This window comes from Strix uralensis, chromosome 2, assembly GCF_047716275.1.
Source record: "Strix uralensis isolate ZFMK-TIS-50842 chromosome 2, bStrUra1, whole genome shotgun sequence".
In the NCBI taxonomy this organism is placed as follows: domain Eukaryota; kingdom Metazoa; phylum Chordata; class Aves; order Strigiformes; family Strigidae; genus Strix; species Strix uralensis.
This window is the reverse complement of record NC_133973.1, coordinates 121104897-121124534: the sequence shown is the minus strand read 5'-3', so window position 1 is coordinate 121124534 and position 19638 is coordinate 121104897. Positions and strand designations below refer to the sequence as shown.

Sequence of the window (19638 nt, the reverse complement as noted above, 5' to 3'; positions counted from 1 at the left end):
GGTGGTTGAAGGAAGTTTAAGTCCCTTTTTAAGGCAAAATGAGGATGCAGTCTTCAAGTTTCGATTGAGCTCTAGTGACTTCAAACTGCTAGCAACAATTTACTCAGATTGACTCTATGTAATATCTTTCCAGAAAGCTTTCAGACAATCTTTTCCTTAAAGTCTATAAATGTTCTATGACCTTTTTTGAAGACAGCTGGTAAAGCGTTCAATTGTTTCAAATGACAGCATTTCACTTCTTTAGAAGACAGAAAATTAGATTTAAAACTGAAGAGAAGGATTATTAAAACGAAAATTTATATAGTGAGTACTGCTATGATTATGCCTATTGTGATGACTCTGGTAACACTTGCTCTTAGCACTGCATCAGGCTGTCCATTACTGATCACATTTTTCTAAGGTGACCACACTATTATTATTGTTATTTTCTCGAATGTTATTAATGGAGATGCCCATGTCTGTAGAGAAGATGCAGATTCAAACCAGTGCTTTCACTGGCTGTAGGCACTTCATCTACAAAGACCATCAGTACCCAACAGCAACATGTACAGCAACTGATCATGTTTTCCTGACAGAGCAATTTCAACATAGACTCTTGCACAAAGCCTGAAAGCATTTTCTGTATTCTTGACACAGGTTTATCACTAGCACTACAGTTCTGTTTCATACATCACTTATTCAAATGTTCTATCATCAATGAGGGTCTTGCTGAATCTCAAGGTTACTCTTTGGGTTTCTTAGATGGATAATTTGGTATCTGGGGCAGCGTCAAGGGGAACAAGTCCCGGATTACGGACCCATTTCCAAGCAACACTAGAAAAACACAGTCCCTGCTCCAATGAGCTTACAGTATATACAAGACTGCTGGGTCATTTTAGCATATGTCCACATGGTGTGAAATCCAAGTGAAGACTAAGCCAAATTTTGTTATTAAAAAGCACAAAAATCTAACTGATATTTCCATATTTGAATGGGAAGAATTTGCAGGATCAAGATGAAAAAGGCTAGAGTAAATGATACTGCTCTACATTGTTTCAAGCCATTAGCATCTCCCCGCAACTGACAGAGGGAAATTATAAACTCTTTCTCTAACTTGTTCCCTTTCTGTCTGCATGTTCCTGTCACTTTTTGCTACACAGTATCCGAGAAGTCACCCTCTGATCTGCTGTAACTCTCTACTGTGACAGAAAACTAAAAATCAAAAAGGTTAGGTTAGGAAATAAAGTGGCTTATGGTAAAAGTCACTGAGCATCATAAGAAAGCAGAATTCCCTCCTATCTTGTGCCCTTTTGAGCAAGGGAAGATAAAGTTATCCCCTTTTCAACAGCTGCAAGTCAGTCAAATCAGTTCAACTCCCACAGAACCACACAGCCTAAATCAATTTAGGTGAAGAAAACAATGTGGAAAAGATTTCTAAGATAGACATGTTTTTAACAGAGAGTTTAGACAAGACAAATTATACATGACAGAGAAAAACAGAGAAAAGAAAGATACGAAAGAATAAAGCCAGAGTAGGGGGGGGAAAAAAAAAAAAAAAAAAAATCACACAGAGAAGAAAAGTTTATTGACTTCAACAAGGTAACGTTACCCATGCTTCCTCTTCCTCCCCAACCCAAGGAACCACAGTTTCAGATTTCAAAAAAAACTTATCCAAAGGCCATCAAAGTCTCTCCACAGACTTTAAATTGATGAAGTACAGTTCTGCTTTGAAATCAAAGAGGCACAGAAAACCTTCAATCTCAGGAAGTGAATTTTGGAGGAGAACTGCATTTTAGACAAAGCATATGTGAGAATACATAGAAAACAGATAAGCAGCATTTTCATGCTACCATCAAAATCAGAACTACCAGTCACCTGTGTGGCATGGGAGATGCACTCAATGCCCTCATGTCTCATCAATGTATGCTGAGCTCTGACCTGCTTCCTCAATACCTTCTTCTTCAGTTTTTGGATTTTCAAATGATCTTTGCTGGTTTTATCTTCCATGTTGGTGATCTGGGAAGAAGAATAAAAACACATAGTAACTGTCCTGCTTGAAAAATTAAATACTTCAGTCTGCTCTAGAAAGATAGCCTCCCCACCTCATATGTCATCTCTAAGATCATAATAGGACTTCAGATAACTCCAGATTTTATTAATTATTTGGGGCTGACAAAACTGAGTCTGCAAAGTACGTTCTTCCTCAGTCAGTAGCATGGTTTTCCCCATCTCTGGAGTTCTTAATAAAACAGAGTTTAATAACAGAGGAACCCTCCCAAAAATAAAGCTTTATAAAGATTTCCAAGATTTTCATTTTCCAGTTCTTCTCTTCCTCTTTACTTCTTTATTCCCAGTATCACTATACCTGTTTGCAGTTTTTAACCTGCCTGCCCCTCCTGTTTTCACATAGTAGTTTCAGTTAATGTCCTTCTCTCTACAGTCTCTCCAGAGCAGAGTAAGAGAAAAAAAATATATGTGGAACTGCCATGAGATTTGTATTGTATTGTCTTATCTTAGCAAGTTATTCATGCCTCACCAAATGCCTGAGTTGGAGATGAACTGTTCCCATTCAGCTCCTTTTTCCTAATTGCCACTTTCAAGTGAAGATGACTTTTGGCAAAAATTGCTTTTTTTGAGGTTAGAAAAATGTGTTCAATACTTAGATGTGCAAGAACTAGCAAACTGGATGCTCCACACCTCATTTAGTACATCTCCTGAGGGCAAACTTCAGGCAAATCACATTCCTGTCATGAGAAGGAATGGAAAACTGTGTACAGATATTAACTATTGAGTTTAGTGGTAACACAGCATTTACCTACCAGTGAGTTACTTAAGGGTCACTGGCCTTCTCCCGGTTTTGTTGGCATCTTTTGCCACTTCTGGTCTACTGCTATATTGAGACCATACAGTACCTTCCTATATCCCTCTAAGCCTATTTTATTTTCCTTTCTCCCTTTCTACCCTCAAACCCAAGGGAAGAGTCCAGACCTCACATAAGACTATGACAAAGCTCCCAGACACTGATGTGGATAGATTTTGCCTTTCTCTTTTTCTCTGCCTATAGCATAATCCCTTACCCACATTTCAGGGGTTTCTTCTCTTCTTTCCCAAAAATTCTCCTAACAGTACACTGGACAACCCAACTGCAGTTCCTTTTCCAATCTTTTATTATCATTGATCTGATAACAATCCTTCCACCTCATCTTCTCTTCACCTCAAGAAATGTTTTTGTTTCTGGGTTTTAAGAAAATAAAAAAAAACAACTAACAACTATGCCAATCACCTCTATATGTATTTATTTAAACGTGTCAACTGCTCCAAGAGTTGGTCATCCACTTGTGTACCTTCTGGCTTGCAAGACCGCGTAGCTACTTCCCCATACCTAAACTGCAGACACAATCATGATAATATCATGATGTACCACAGGAAAACTAAAAAGGTAAAAAAAAAATTCATCTTAGTATTTGATGCAACTTTGTATTGAATGACTTAGCAAGTTTTTCTTTTAAACAAATACAAATATGCTAGTAAAATTGTTGGAAAAATATTAAAGAGTTGCATAGGATCTGTAGGTATGTATTCCCTGTGGCTGCTGCAGCATTACCATCAACATGCACAACTATTAACTGCACCGAAACAGAAAAACCTTTAAAGGGAATCAGAATCACAAAAGAACCCCATGGAAATAACAAATTCTAATATTCCAAAAAAGGAACAGAATAAATGCTGCCAAAAGACTCAGTCTTTTGCCACTCCTTACCATTTGTTGGTTCTTCCTCCTACACTTGCTTTTCTACTCCCAAATCCAATTTTACAGCAGTCTCAAATGAATTAAAATACTTCTCAAAGAAAATTAATTGGCAACAACAATTTCAAGAAAACCTAGCAAGTTACTGGCATAGCAGACTCCAACAATTCTATTCTGAAATGGTTTCAGATGCCTGCTGTCAAGTTGAGATGGTGCATGCATGGCTGTAACAGTCTGAACCTGGACCTCCTGGCCTCCTGCATTTTAAACAAGCATTATTCAAGTCTTTACACATATCCTGACCATATAAAGATCACATTTACATCCGAGCCTGACAAAAAAACCTAATAAATTACTCAGCACCAAGATCCATCCTACTACCATCAGATTCTTGCCAGTTCCTAGGGTCTCTTGCTCAGAGCCAATTCAAGTGTCACCATGCTAATGTGCAATGGAGGCAAAACGTATGAGAAGGAAATCTCACAAGTGACAAAACTCTGACAGGGCACAGTTTCAGAAAAAGGAGTAGACTACTGAAATAATTATTTCATGTGACTTCAGAAACATAACGTGTAGAGGCTGAAAAGATCAAGTCCAAAAGGCTTGGCCTGCCCAACTTTATTTGCCATACACAGGTGAACAGAGGCCAATAGGTTTACAGACCGCCCATGTGCAAGTTCTTACCTTCAGGAGAGGGGGACAAGCAATCTCAAACTACTTCATAGGAAAGTACGGGAGAGACATAGATTTGATTTGGTGAGGTGAGGTTACAGAAAGAGAGTAAAAATATGAGATGAGTTTACTCTTTGGAACCGTGCAAATCTGGTTCAGATGGAAAAGCATGGAGGCTACATACATGACCCATACCAGTCAGACAACTGTCATGCAGTGTCTGCAGAACCAACCCAGCCAGAAGAAAAGGATATCGAACTGAAAGGCTCAGGCGTCTCCCATAACATCTACACCTCTGTGCACTGGAAGACTTCATCTGGTCTCAGGGGAAAGCAGCTCTGAGTTTAGTCAGGTCTCACAAACCCCCACATTCTCCAGGCAAAAAGCCCAATATTTGGCAAACTAGCACAGAAACTGAAGTTAGAAGACTACTTTCCATTCTTTCATAACCTCTGAACTAAACAACAGAACAAGGTACAGATGAGGTGTGACTCAGATGCCTAAACAACTAAAACTGGCAGAGATGCCCTACCCCACACTGCCTGGCCTTTCACCAGCTGCTCAAAAAGCTGAAGACCTTCCCTACGTGCTGTGACATGCTTGACAGCATCACCCAGATGCCTCCAGCCCCTGAAGGCATTGCAAACAGCACTACCAGCATTGCTGAGACAGCGGAACCTTCCCTTAGTCTCTGTCTGAACTGGGCCTTAAACTCTCTGGCCTCGTCTGCTGCATCATTACCCAAGGCTCAATTCTGCAGGCACAAAAAACAACAGCCTGCCTTGATTTCTGAGTTAAGGAATCTCACTCAACTGTACATAAGCAGAAAACTTTATTTGGTAGCATCTCACACCCCCTTTATAAGGACAACACGACTACAGAAGAAAAAGCATGCAGGTACTATTACCACCTCCGTTCACAAGTATTTTAAAAAGTAGCTCCTGAAAATACATTGAAACAATCTCCCCTTGCAATGCTAGCTCAGGTCACACAACTGGCCCGAAATTACTACAAGGGTTCATGTAAAGCTTTAACATATAGGGGGAGCATAATTTGCAGAAGCCACTTCTGAAAAATGGAAGTACATCGTTACTGGAGTGGAGCTAAACGGCAACCGTCAGTAGAGGGAGCACCACGCTCAGTTATGAAGTTTGTCAGTTTATTATTCAGTTTTGGCTTGCTTTTGTGCCGCAGACACTAAACATAAATGTATACAGACACTGCATACACAGACATCAAAACCCGTGGAAAAAACGAAATTCAGGCGCCCTGATAGGGTGATTTAAGAGTTGCAGCACTGACCAAACTCGCCAGTACATCCCTGCGGCTATCTCCACCCCATCTCTGCCAGTGACAGCCAGCACTTAAAACTCCTCAAATTCACGGGCACTGGGCACTCATTGAAAATAATAACGATAATAACAACAGGAATGTGCGCTGTTCTGCCCCGAGTAAACACAGGGGAGGCTGTAAAAGCTGGGAGGCAGGCGCAGGGGCTGACTCGGCCTTGTCCCCCCTCACATCACCTCGCCCTGACGGGGCCGGGCTCAGGCCGCTGCAAGCTCGGCTCCCCCGCCACGGCGGCGGGGAAGGGAGGGAAGCCCGCGGCAAGGGCCGCCCGCGCTCCCGCAGACCCCGGGGTGTCACGCCTGGTGCCCTCCCTCCAGCCGGGAGCCGGGCAGGGCGGACGCGGCAGCCTCGGGCCCGGCCGGCGCGGCACGTTACCTGGCTGGAGGCGGCCATGTTGGGGCAGGCTACCCGCCCGCCACCGCCTCCGCCGCTCCGTCATGGCGGCGCCCCGCCCCCGGCGCGCCCTGGGCAGGGGGGTTCCCGCTGCCGGCCGGGCGGCAAGGCCCCTGAGGATTTTCACCGAGATAAAAATCACCGTTATCACACGGTGAAGGAAGTCAAAACTTTCCGACATCAAGATGTGCTCTGCGCCAAGTTTTCCTGACGACTAAGGCGGGGTTTTTCTGGGGCGTGCGGCCGCGGTCGGGCGGTTGCTCGGCGGAGGGACGTCCGTCCGTGCCGGGTGGGTCCGGGGCCTGTGCTCGCAGCGCTGAGGGACACTGCCCGTGTAGCGAGGGGAAGGGCGTGAAAGTGGCCCTCGTCAGCCTCCTACCTTGGACACACACTGTAACTGTTCCATCTCCTTATTTCTGCTCGCTCTGTGCGGCCCAGCTTCAGTTGCCTGCGGGCCCTCCCCTTGCCACTTTGTCAGTAGAACTAGCTCCTTGTCATCCTCCTTCCCATCGCTAGTGTCTTCCTCTGAAGCTGCAACTGAAGAAAAGCAATGTTTGAACCCCACCAGCAGTGGGGCACCATCCTTTGCCTGCTTTTCAGTGAGAGCAATTTGGGGTAGAGCCTTTTCCAGCACAGGGGATCCAAAAAAAGCCGATGGCAGCCATATCCACACAGTGGATTGAAGACAGCTTCCCCTAGGCTGAGGCGCTCCCCCAAAGAGACCATCACCTAGGCAGGCCACCATCACAGCCACTATGCCTTTGGCATGCCCCACACAAGGGATAGAAGAAGACAAAACCATGCGGATGCAGCCAAGGCCACGGGAAGACCAAGCCTCTGGTTGTACATACATATTTCCTCACACCACTCTTCAGCTCGCTAGCAACCCCACAAAGGCTGCTTAGTAAGCCCACACTATTGACTAATCTGCACCTCACTGAAAGAAAGCATCTTCACAGCTCGCTAGCTCCCTGTACAAGAAAATGATCCCTTAAATCTGAGAGTATGTAGGTCTTGGCTTCTCTTCATTTTTTTCTGCCATCATAGACTGAGCTTCATACAATGCCCCCTAGATCAACACAGCCCTTTCCCTCTTCTTCATCCAAAGTGTTGAAGTTCAGCATTACGTACTTTTGCTGTCTTTACCTGAAAAATAATCTACTTCTCTCTGTAGCTTATTACCTAAAACATGTCCTTTTTTTTCTATTTAAATACCAAGCTGATTTTTTTTCCTCCCTCAACCTCCTGTGGGTATTTAACCTTTCTCAAGTTCCATTAGGTGTTGGATTCCCAGGTGGATGGTATGTAAGGTGACTGATGGGCCTGTAAACCTGTAGTCCGAAGCCAGCTCCTCAACTTTGTCCCAGATCCACACTCTGGAAGAGTCTACCCATACTGTTAGGTAGGGCTGTGCTTACCCAATTTCATAGTTTTCTTAAGCAAAATAAGATGTTTCTGTCATAAAATCTTGGCTCTGGCTCTAATTTTTTTTTTTATTGATAACCAATAAACATGTCTTCTAAAGCAGAATATCATGCTCTCATTTACTCATGGGTGAGTAATAAAACGCTGCTGACTTTTCGCATGAGCGAATTACAATACTCACTATGCTGTTAGCTATTTTACATTTGCCACATTCCCAGGGAGAGTCAAGGCATTTGTCCGTTCCTTCTAATTCCCCATCCACTTCATATGTAGTAAGTAAACATTTCTGTTTCCCTCAACAGACTAGAGGTTACTGGTCCATACGTGCAAAGACAATCCTACTGTCTTTTATACCAATGGAAGCCAAGCCATGCTTTAGCCTAATGTGATCACACTGGATTTCCATCACTTTCAAACCCAATTAAAAGAAAATCTCAAGAAGATAGTAGGATTTGCTGTATCAAATCTCTTGATTTAAGAAGCTGCAGTTTAAGAATCATGACAAATAGGATATGTTTCAGGATAGCAGTTTGTTACAGAAATAAGAAACCTCTTAGCACAGAATCCAACCCAAAATCATCCACCACTAGTACTGTAGAGGAGTACCATAGTAAATGATGAAACACAAGATTAATTGTTTTAGAATGGCATTCATGTAATAGAAGGATTTTGACAAGTATCTGTTGACCTAAATTCAAAACGTGCTGCTGCTGCTTGCGATAGTAAAATTCTCCATAACAAACCTCTGCAATGCCAAAGGCTTATATTTTTCAGGAAGATAGCAAGGCTTGTTCTGTGCTGCATGTCATTTTGATTCTGCGTTTGTGCTGTTCAATGCTAAATTTCATATTTCTTTCTAAAAAAGAAAAACAGCCAAAAAACAACTTTAAGAATTTTTTAGCAATTGCATAAGACCAAAAAGACATGTGAGAATTCTAGGCCCTGATAAAATCAATGTGAGTTGTGCCAGTTATTACAATGAAGGCAGGTTTTATCCTTTTTTGCAAATACTAGCAAACAAAAATCTTTTATTCACAAGAGACTTAAAAAGTGCAGTAATATCAGTATGCTTTCTGATTTCTGAGCTTTAAGCTACACTCTCTTCATGCCTCCAAGCTTTTTTCCACAAACATAAGACTTTACATTTTTTTTGCTTTTCTTTAATAAAAGCTGAAATTTTCCTGAAATGTCTAGACTCGGGGTAGTGGAACTTTAAGAAATACATTAAATAGCATAAATCTCATTATAAAATTGTAAGATTTGGCAACACTGGTTTTGTGGCACAAATGCACAATTGTTGGTATGTTCACTTCCATCATTACGAGGTACCATCCTCTTGTGAAGCAAGTTTCTTAGGCACAACAACACAACTTTTTCTGAGTAGGCAGATTTCAGCTGGGACAGCTACAGATCTTGTTATCCAGAGAACCAAACTGATCAGTGAATGTTTAGGATTGGGCAGAGGTTAGCTAAATTGAGCACCTCTGCTCTGCCACGAGATTGCATTAATGAAATTTAAGCCTGCATCATCAGAGGTAGGGTGGAACAGCTTTAACTTCTGTTGTCAGACACACTGCAGAGGTGTGCCCACATTGCTGGGTCACCATTAATATCTCACTAGAACTAGGAGCACAATTCTGTAGGCTTCAATAAACAGAAAATCTTTGATTCCTGCCTGGAGAGTCCTCAGAAAATTCCTGTGAACTCTCAGGCAGAAGACAGAAATTACTGTAATTATGATGTGCATGCTGCAAGTCTGAAGACCTTTCATTATAGATACCACCAGTCCAAAGCTCCAGCTCTTGAGAAGATCATGCAACACATGCATACAGATGTCAACAGAGAATTTCCTCATTTGATTAAGGAAGAATCTAAGAGATGTAAATTCCCTAGGCACACTTACTAGAAAGCATAATGTCCATGAAGATCAACTAAAAGTTCCCAGTGCAGCTCCTGATATGCTCTCTCCTGCCAGCTTTTTCTGCTCACATAAAATGTCTCAGTGAATGGTCCCCAGCCTTTGAAGTCCCACATGCATCCACTAAGCAAATCATACCTTGCAGGCAATTCTTTTGCCCTCACTTTTCATTTTCTAAATTTTCTCTGGCCACGAGTAATCTTGGAGACTTAGGGCTTTAAATCTTTCCAACGCTGTGCCTTCTCTGCTGCAAGAATACTACTGACATTTCCACTCTCTAGAACAGGCAACCTCGTGCAGTTTTGAGCAATGGGCCACTGTCAGGTTCTCTTCAGGCACTATGGACCTTTATCATCACAGTTTTGTTTGAAAATACTAAAAAACGACAATACTACATGATAGCTCCATGGACCATCTACCAGAAGCTTGGAGATTATTAAATCCATAAATCACTGCTGGAAAAACTTCTCCAAAAAAATTCCTGAATCCTCTGTGGGCTTTCTGCTGTACAGGAACTACTGCTTTCACTGCCCAGGTGACTCTTTCTCTGCAATTCAGGCAAAGTTTAGGGAAGATCTTCTTGTACCAGTCTAGTACACTTTCCAGAGTGTCAGAAAAGTAATATCAAGTACTGAAAGAACCATACAAAATATTGATTTCCCTCCAAATCACTGAACCCACCAACACATGGTTTAGTTAACCTTGAAAGCAACGTTGTTAGAAAGATTTCTGTTTTCTCTGGCACAAAGGCTGAAAATTATCATCTCTTCTTCAAAGCCTGCACATATTTTACATTCTCCCCTTGCTCTTTATGCCTGTTTTCCATGATGAGAAAATTGGTTTTTGGAATTACTGATTGAATTATATTATTCTCTTCTAGCCCTACAGTCAAAATTTTACACTAACCTGGCAAAACCCAGTTCTGTCACAAGCAATTGGTAGGCATTCAGAAAGCAATGCGACCCTACACAGGGATCCTCCCTGATATCTACACTAGGCAGGCAGTCTGCTTTCCTGCATATCACATTGTTTCTCACAGTTATGACTTCAAGGCATAAATGTATCATAAGGACAATCAGGGAATATCATGCAGTGAATTTGTCTACTTCATCAGTCAATACATTTTTAAGGATATAGTGCTTGCAGTCCAGAAAGAATCTGCAAAGTTAATTTTTAAAGACATAGTATTGTTTACGTACAGCAAACAAAATATTGCATTTCCATCATAAGTTAGATCCTTGGAGCCTTCAGTGAGACTGGAGAGAATATTGCAATGTATTCCTTAGACTGAGACTCTATCCTTTTAGCCCATTTCAGGCATCATCTCAGGTCTCATTAGCTGTTGCTCATGCAATAGATTCGCCTTCTTTGGAAGAAAAATAGCTGTGCGACCATAAGTTAAAATTTTCTACATGAAAACACGGTCAGTTTCTTGGGTCACCCCACTTCCTGCTCTTGTAATCTATTTTTCATTGGATTCTCTGAATCTGTACACGTAACCAAAACATCTGAAAAATAGAAGTTGTAAGTTTTTCAGTTGAATAGGCCAAAAAAAAAAGATGCAACCAAACTTAGTGGAATTTTTTTTGCAAACACCACTTCTCTGTGACTCAGTTTGCCAATCCGTATGACATTTACATAAATGTTTACCCAACTCGCCAAGGGTTGTGAATCTTCATGAATCATTGTTTGTGTAACACTTTGTAATCCTTGAATGAAACGTAGCATATGCATTCAGAGTATGGATCTGATTAATGGCAGAGGATAAATGAATAGATAAAAAATGATCATATCACTTTTTTTTTCCCTTGTTCAAAACTGGTTCCAAAGAAATTCTCTGTTACAAATGAAAATCTTTCTTTTTCACACAGACATAATATGGTACACATCTTGGTGAAGAAGATTAGGACCCAGTCTGAAGTTAATCAGCATATTCAAGTTTGTTCACTTTTATTAAGATAAAAAAGCAAGCGTTGTTAGCATATAGTATTTGAAATTCATGTCTACATCACTTTATTTTACTCTCTCTGTATAGAAATATCAAATGGAATTATTTAAATTAAAACATCATAACATTAAATGCTCTTAATTCATATGTAGACAAAGTTTTTTCTGGCAAAATTCTTTGCTTCAAGAGATTGGTAAACTAAATGAGCATACTGGCTGCTTCCCTTAGCTTCATCTCTCTAAAGGCTATATGAGTAAGCCTGACACACTTCATCTCTCATGTTAACATCTTCTACATGCTTTTGTTATTGTCTCCTGTGTTAAACTTTATGGCATCTTCAGTCAGAGGAATACAAGTGAAACGAAGTGTGGCACTGTAAATGAACAAAATAACTAGGAGAGAGGTTTAAGAAATGATCATAAAGCTTGTATGCAGACTTCTTCAGTTGCTATAATATCAGTGCACGAGAGCTGTGTAATACACCATCTCAGGACAATTCTGTGTTTGACACTTGTCCTGAGCTAGGCACAAAGAATTGCCAGCTCCTCAATATTTCAAAGTAGAATGTTGACACAGATTTGAAGTATCACAATGATTATGAAAACATTGTGATACTTGAAATAGATACTCAGGCATAGCAAGAAAATAGTTTTTAATTTGGGGAACCAGATTGCTTAAGCAAACAAAATTATAGGAGTTAGAGATTGGAAATATATTTTTTCACCCCATCCTTGTCTTCACCACAGCAGGATGGTTCTTTATAACTCACTTCTATAGTGTTCAGCAGCTCAATTGTAGGGATGCATTTGGCAGGAGTATATCTGCAGGGAAGTCCCCATACACCTATCAATTACACGGGACACTGTCCTAGGAGTGGAATCAGCACCTACCTGAATGTGCATGGAGACCAAACAGAGGAATCCATGACTGAATTACATAATTCAGGATCATGCTTACTACCTGAGCACTGCTTGGAATGGGGAGGAATGAACTACAAACCCCAGATCCCACCCAGTAAATCCCAGCATGGGTATATTTGATTATATAAAAACAAATGGCTCCTACATATGTTGCGTAGTATCAAACATAAAACAGGGATGCTAACTCCTGCTAGTGCATGAGTATCCTCAGATGAAAGGCTCCAAAAGGGCAATAATTTTTACATATAAGCAAACCTACAGATGTTTGGCACTCTGTTTCTAGATTCTCATGGATCCCCAAGAGGGCCTGTTTCTGAATCTTTTATATCCTTTATTTATTAGAACTATAAAGCTCCAGGCAGATATATAAAAGTCTCTGGCTATGCTGACATAGGAGGAAGAACTGTATTGGGAGCACCTGTCCAGCTACATAGGTAGTACATGGCTAAAAATTGATTTACTATAAACACTTTTCACTACAGAGCTCGCTATAGTTAGTATACCTCTCACATGATTCCTGCTCCCACTGGCAACCTCCAAGACTCCAGATTCCTCCCCTGCAATGATTCTTACCGAAGTTTTTTTTTCAGCAAGAAACTTACACCCTAAATGCACAGAATCATAGAATGCTTTGGGTTGGAAGGGACCTTAAAGACCATCTAGTTCCAACCCCCCTGCCATGGGCAGGGACACCTTCCACTAGACCGGGTTGCTCAAAGCCCCGACCAACCTGGCCTTGAACACTGCCAGGGAGGGGGCATCCACAACTTCTCCGGGCAACCTCTTCCATGTCTCACCACCCTCACAGGAAAGAATTTCTTCCTTATATCTAATCTAAACCTTCCCTCTTTCAGTTTAAAGCCATTACCCCTTGTCCTATCACTTCATGCCCTTGTAAAAAGTCCCTCCCCATCTTTCCTGTAGGTCCCCTTTAAGTACTGAAAGACTGCTGTAAGGTCTGCCCAGAGCCTTCTCTTCTCCAGGCTGAACAACCTCAACTCTCTCAGCCTGTCCTCGCATGGGAGGTGCTCCATGTGTTCAGACAAATGTTGTCCTCCCATCTGCACCTTTACCCAAGCATCCCATTCACCTGGACCCCATAACACCTCCCAGAAGACATAGCTGGATGTATCTTGATGACATCCTACATCTAAGGTAATCTGAGCTTGATTCTTCTGTGAACAAAAGCTGTAGTTACTATCAGACTCACTAATTACAGCATTCTTTTGTCATCTGCTTGCTACTGGCTTTGAAAATGCTCCATTTCACCACATACTAGTGTTTGGTCATTTCTTACAGAGGTCTAAGACCAACATCCCATACAGCTTCATATAAACATATGGGTTTCCAAATAACAAGAGGTGAGATGCCTTTCCCTATGGAGTGAGGGCAAATAGCTGTTTAAAGTGAAATCAGATTTCATGTGTTCTAGTAGCCAAGAGTACTAGGAGAAGGGTATAGACTTTTTAATGCAATGCTTTTCCCCACGAGCAAAAAAGTTTGATCAGTTCAGTCAAAGTAATAAAGAAACACAGCAGCTGGTCTTGCAGTACTTAATCCACTATTGTTCCTTTGATATCACAAGTACCATTATACTTAGCAGTATGCTTCTGTTACAGCAGTTTTCTTTCAAATGCACAGCACTGTCACCAGTTGCCTAATGTATTATGGTCTCTTAAATCATGCTTGGGTTAATAGAGCCAGAAGATCAAACAGTAAGAAATAAAAAATAAAAACTTTTAGCTGATCCACAGATCTCAGAAAAACTTCTAGCAGAATAAAGACAAGGGTGTGGTTTGTGACACCCTGATAATGCCCAGCTGACAAAAGGGTCCCCTAATGCCCAGGGCAGGTGAGGAAGATTGAAAGCAGTTTGAGAAGGTTTTAATTTATCCAGAGACTAGCCTGTCTCATTCTGAGTAAAACCTAAACTGATTGATAATCTGGACTATAGGTTTTGAAAACTGAGGTAAGAAATTTCTTTATGTTTTATTCCTTCCTTATCTTTCCTTAGTACAACTTTTAAGACTATTCTGGGAATACTAGGGTTGTTAGGAAAAATATTTTTTTTTCTCTTGCCTGTTTTAAATAAAAGAATACAAATATAACTAAAGTATTTCTGCTACCATCTGCCTTGTCGCAAAATGAAAAATGTTATTTGTTAAAAAGAAAACTAATACCATAAAAGCATTAACTAAAATGTAACTCCTTATAGTGCATTTAATAATGCTTGGGTGGTACATCTTCTGGCAAAAGTGCTGGATGGTGTCAAAACACATTAGGTTCTTCACAAGGGCATAACATGTGTACTCTCTATCAATTTTGTCTTTATCAGTAAATTGTGCAACAACAACAACAGCCTCTATCCAAAACAATAAGGGACTTGAGGTTTTGATTTTACACTAATAACTGAGCTAGGTATGTTGCTATCTGGGTTTTTTTGCTGCTTCTGTCACCTTCTTTCTAATGCCAAATTAATCATGCAGGTGACCTTGCTGGTTTTTATTACGCACAGCAGGCTGTATGAGCTATTGCTGGAAAAGCGTGACATTGTTCAACTAGTGGGGTCCTGTATCTATTTTTCCTAATATGTTTTTCGCTGACACTTCTAAGTACAGGCTGTATTTCTGCTGTCATGCACAGTTTCTTTCATTTTCCATAAATTAAAAATAATTATGCCATTAAAAGGAAAGTACAGCATAGTAAAATGTAAACTGCTTATAATCAAAAGAGTTGAGGGCTTTTTATTCCAGGCCCTTGTTATCTTTAAAATGCTGTTTTGCCTCAACTTTCTATGAGAACAATGATGCTGAACAGAGGAGGCATAGTAATCCAGGTAACTTCCATCACAAGATATTGAGTGAAGGGGTACATCAAACTGCAACTTGACAACAAGGGCCTCATAAAAATCCAGTCAAGTCTGAAATGGCACTGTGGACTACCGTATGGCTATGTACTAGTACGTGATTCCAGAGAATGGGCAGGAGGCCATCGGGGAAACTTCAAACCCATTGGTCTGCTCCCCTAAATTTGCTGTAACAGTAAAGAACTAGAGTCAATGAGCCTTTCCAGTTTACTTTTTTAATTCCTCCACATTTGTGGACAAAAGTATGGCATATGGGAAGGTAAGGCTACTTCCGTAACATGGATCTGGCTTTTCATGCTTCTGATGTATCTTGCATAATTATGAATGAATTGTCTCATAAAGCTCTGTTCCCAAACTTATTTTGGGAAGCATTTGGGAAGAACTTATTTGGGAGGCTCCTGAAGCCTCTGCGAAGTTCCACAATACTGCGTTTACTCTGTTCAGAGATGTAGTCACCTGTGGTGGCTCCTCCAACCTAGTGCTAGAGCAGTTCCTGGCAGGCTCAGGAACAGAGACCAAGGATCTGTGTGTTGGGGGTGGAAATCATTGGGATATAGTAACTGGAAACACTGCCATAATGCAGGAGACAGGAGAAAGAACTACTTTTCTAGTTGCACTGATGGATGGAATTAGGCTTGAAAGCTTACTTCAGTGTGCAAAACATGACACAAATAGGAGATGAGGTAGTAGAGCTGCAGTCTGATACTCATCATTTAGTGGGTTCCTTTGAGCATTGGACTTTGGTTGCTGACAGACAGCACGGCCATAGCAGAGGCTGCTGAGACCCGTCCCTGCTGCTCCGTCAGCTCTGCAAGGTCGCAGCATCTGCCAGCCAGGTGCATCAGGGATGCTGATGTCCAGGAGTGGAAGAGGGACTGCATAGCTCTAGCTAGGAGGAGGATTAACTAGCAGTCCGCTTGGCCTCGAGCATAAGACATGAACAGCATTTCCTAGTCATTAAATGTTTAACTCAGTGAACCTACTGTGTGAATGTGACGGATCAAAAGGACTGAAAAAGGAGATTCAGAAGAAATTAAACCACGTCCTTTTAAAAGGCATGCAGAAAGCTATTTTCAGTTTAGGCATAGAACACACTTTGAAAAAGAGGTTAATTAGCCTTTCCAAAGGACATCTGAAAACCCAAGACTATTGGACAATGGGGGGATGCCAGTGTGGCCTGACAGCCTACTTGCAGCTTCAGAGGAACATCTGGACAGATGCATGCAGCAGTAAGGATGCACAGAAACACAGACTGTTTGGCTACTGGCAGTAGTTAGAGCACTGGGCAACTTTAAATGATTCTGTGGATGCTTCAGAGAGCGGTCGTTATTCTCTTGGAGGGGAGAGCCCTAGAAGTAGATGGGCGTGCCCGTGATTCTGATTAGCCGATTTTACACTTGAAGATCAAAAGCCTCCGGGAGATACTGCTGGGGAAGAAAGGCCGTCGATCTCCTTGACAGCAGGTGGGATGGGATATGGAGGCAGGATACTCGCTGGATACCTCCCTAGCTAGCCGGGACCATCACACCTTGGAGCTGTTCCCCGCTCTCCTCTAGGATCTTCCCTGTACCCCTGTGGCTGGGCTCCCGTCGAGCGCACCCAGGTACCGCCTTTCCTCGACACGCGTGGGGAGGACGGGAGGGAAGCTCTGGGAAATTCAGCTTCATTTGGGGACAGGGGAAGGGCAAAAAGGCGAGGAGAGGTGTATCCTTGCACCGGGGGGCCGGCGGTCCCCGGCCCCCTCCCCTCCCCGCGGGGCGGGCTCGGTCCCCGCCGCAGCCTCCCCCCGCGTTCGCCGGTAGGCGGCACCGCCACCCGCCTTCCTCCGCCTCCTCCTCACCTTCGCCGGGTGACCCAGATCACGGTGGCGGTGGCAGCCCCAGACCCGCCCGCCGAGAAGGACGGCCCGGGACGGCGGCTGCGCTGCGCCGCGCCACGGGGATGTAGCGGCGCGGAGCGGTGAGTGCGCGGCAGCGGGGAGAGGAGGGGCGGGGGGGGCCCTGCCGGCGGCCCCGCGGGTCTCCTAGCGACGGGAGGCGGCTCCGGGCATCGCATCGCAGCCCCCTGCGCTGCCCCCCCCTCCTCCCGGTGGTGGCAGCGAAGTTTTACCCCTCTGAATGCGGGACTCTCCCTAGGAAGACCTTGCGGCGTAAGGAAATTGAGGGGGACGCTGGGTGGTTTGCGCATTTCAGGGGGAGGGCGTGTAGATTTTTCACAATTTTTCAATTTTATTCTTTTTTTTTAATAATTTTTTTTTAACCCCCCCATCCTGTGTAATTCGCGAAGGGGCACCCGGAGGAGGCCGGCGCTGGGCGGCCGCCAGGCGCAGGGCTCTGCGGCTCCGCAGTGGGCTCCGCGCCCTGCCCCGGCCTGACTTGCCCCGCCGCCGCGGCGCGCAGCTGCCCTGAGGCGTGTGGACCTCGGTTACACCGACATGTGGACATGATACTGATGAGATTTGTTTGGGGTTTTTTTCGTGACACTCTTCTTCCCTGCCTCCCCTTCATCCCTCCGCATGGTCATTGTGTATTGAAGTTACACTTGCTCCCGAGTTAACTCTAGGATTGATGTCTGTAGTCTTTTATGTTTCTCTTTGTCCTCACCGTTTCAGCTTTTCTTTCCATTTCCATGAAGATGGCTAAAAGAGTAGCTAAACTGTATGTCAGAATGGGGACGGGGGACGGGGCGGGGGGGTGAGACAACACCTTTGTCCCAGTTCAGTCAACTCAACATTCAGATCACAACAAGCTGGGTTTTTTTGTGACAAAGGCGTTTGAAACAAAGGAGCCATTTTAGAAACTGAAAGAAATTTATTTTGTAGCTTGCATGCTTTAGTAAATCCAGGTTTTCATTCTTCTTTCTTCTGCCCCGCCCCCCGCTATCCTAATTTATCCTAAAATGAAGCAGAATAGAAGAAATGGCATCTCTTAAATCCCGCATCATCCCTATACACTACAGCAAGCTTACTGTTTGCCATTTCTTTCAAACATTTCATTGTGCATTTTTAAAGAACGTTACTTTGTACTGGTAGATCTGTGAATAGTTGAAGCCGTTGAGTGTGCTTGTGATAAGAACATCTCATGGCCCTAAGACAAGAACAGCAAAAGACTCGTAATGTGCAGTAATTTGGTAGGTGTAGCATACTTATGTCTATTTAGCAAAGAGGAAGTACAGAGGAGACTTACTGATTCTTAAGAGAGCCTGCTTTTCTTCGACTTTCTTAAAAAATGTGGACCGCTGCATTTCCAAACTGAACAGGTGGAGTTACATCTAGAAATATCTTTTGACTTGATCAAGTCTCATAATTTGCATATCATTTTAAGCAGCATTTTAACTAAAACTAATGCTAAACCACATTGCTGTTACAATTGACTTATCACCAAGCCTAATAGATGCTCGGAGACAGAAGCCTATGATTTTCAGGAGTGGAATCATGTGACAGCATCTGATGCTGTATGTATCACTCTAGACAGAAAACCAGCAGAAAATATTTCCAGGAAAGCACTAAACAATGGAAAAATAATGTAACAGAATACATTTGTTAACTTTCCTGCAGGTTCACTGATATACAGTAAAACATGTTCTGCTAGTGTGAAACGTGATAGGGCAAAGCATAGAACCAAAGTATCTACGAATCCTTTGCCTGCTCAGCTCTTGAGACAGGGCTTTATTAGCTGTGGGACAGCATCACATTAGCTGTGCTGACACTTGTGAACCTAAGAATTGCCTCTGATCAAACATCTTTCTGTCACTCTTGCTGGTGAATTACTGTCCCTTGAGCTAAGCTATACTTAAGCAGGGAAACTTCAGGGCTACGTTGCATTAGGAGGTTATTTTGTTATCTATAATTTCCCCTGCACAAACAGAGTCTTGCTGCTGCTTGCAGTGATGGAAGCGGAGAAAATGCTGTTGCAAAAATGCTGGTGTGTGTAGGGCTCCAGACTGCTGCTAGTATTTAAATCATCTTGTATTTTAAAGGTGTTCGGAGAACTTGTACTTACAGTTAAGCTGTGATCAGCTGTAACCAATGTTAACAAAAATTTTGTTTAGTTGTACAGACAGGGCATAAGTGCTATACAGAGCCAGGCAAGCTTTATTTTTCCCAAAGGGTCATTTGAAGTGTTAGCAGAAGATGGCGGGAAGAGCAAGCTTGGGCTGCCTGGAGATCAAATCTTCTTGAATTTAATGCCCTCTGGCTCATGAGACTCTATTTATTTTAATTTTTTTAATGAAATTAAAATCTTGTTCATTGGAAAGCTTGTTTTATTTGACATTCCTTTGAAATCTTTTGCTCGGTGATGTAGGCCAAAAGACTGCATGAACTATCTGTTACCCTCCTTGAATGCAAGCTTTGGCCAGGAGGCAAGAAGAGTAAACTCCAGGGTAGGGTTTGCTGGAATACTGGGAAGGAATCAAGGT

The 19638-nt window shown here is 42.6% G+C and overlaps 2 protein-coding genes across 8 annotated transcripts in view; one reads left to right on the top strand and one right to left on the bottom strand.

Moving 5' to 3' along the window:
- The window catches only part of ALKBH8 (alkB homolog 8, tRNA methyltransferase), a 49555-nt gene extending 43291 nt beyond the window's left edge, over positions 1 to 6264 (bottom strand). The window contains exons 1-3 of one of the 2 annotated variants that reach the window (XM_074860151.1): positions 6125 to 6146; positions 3263 to 3366; positions 1855 to 1995 (exon numbers count right to left, since the gene is read on the bottom strand). In XM_074860151.1, coding sequence (XP_074716252.1) covers positions 1855 to 1986 — 132 coding nt within the window. In that variant the 5' untranslated portion in view covers positions 1987 to 1995; positions 3263 to 3366; positions 6125 to 6146. Of the gene's footprint in view, positions 1 to 1854; positions 1996 to 3262; positions 3367 to 6124 lie in introns of both variants that reach the window. The other variant, XM_074860150.1, reaches the window with a different exon arrangement.
- A 10389-nt stretch (positions 6265 to 16653) lies between these two features.
- The window catches only part of ELMOD1 (ELMO domain containing 1), a 49907-nt gene continuing 46922 nt past the window's right edge, over positions 16654 to 19638 (top strand). Inside the window, exon 1 of one of the 6 annotated variants that reach the window (XM_074860144.1) lies at positions 16654 to 16822. The gene's annotated coding sequence lies outside the window, so the exon portion shown is untranslated. Of the gene's footprint in view, positions 16823 to 16983; positions 17369 to 19638 lie in introns of those variants that run through there. The other 5 variants (XM_074860149.1, XM_074860142.1, XM_074860146.1 and 2 more) reach the window with 5 other exon arrangements.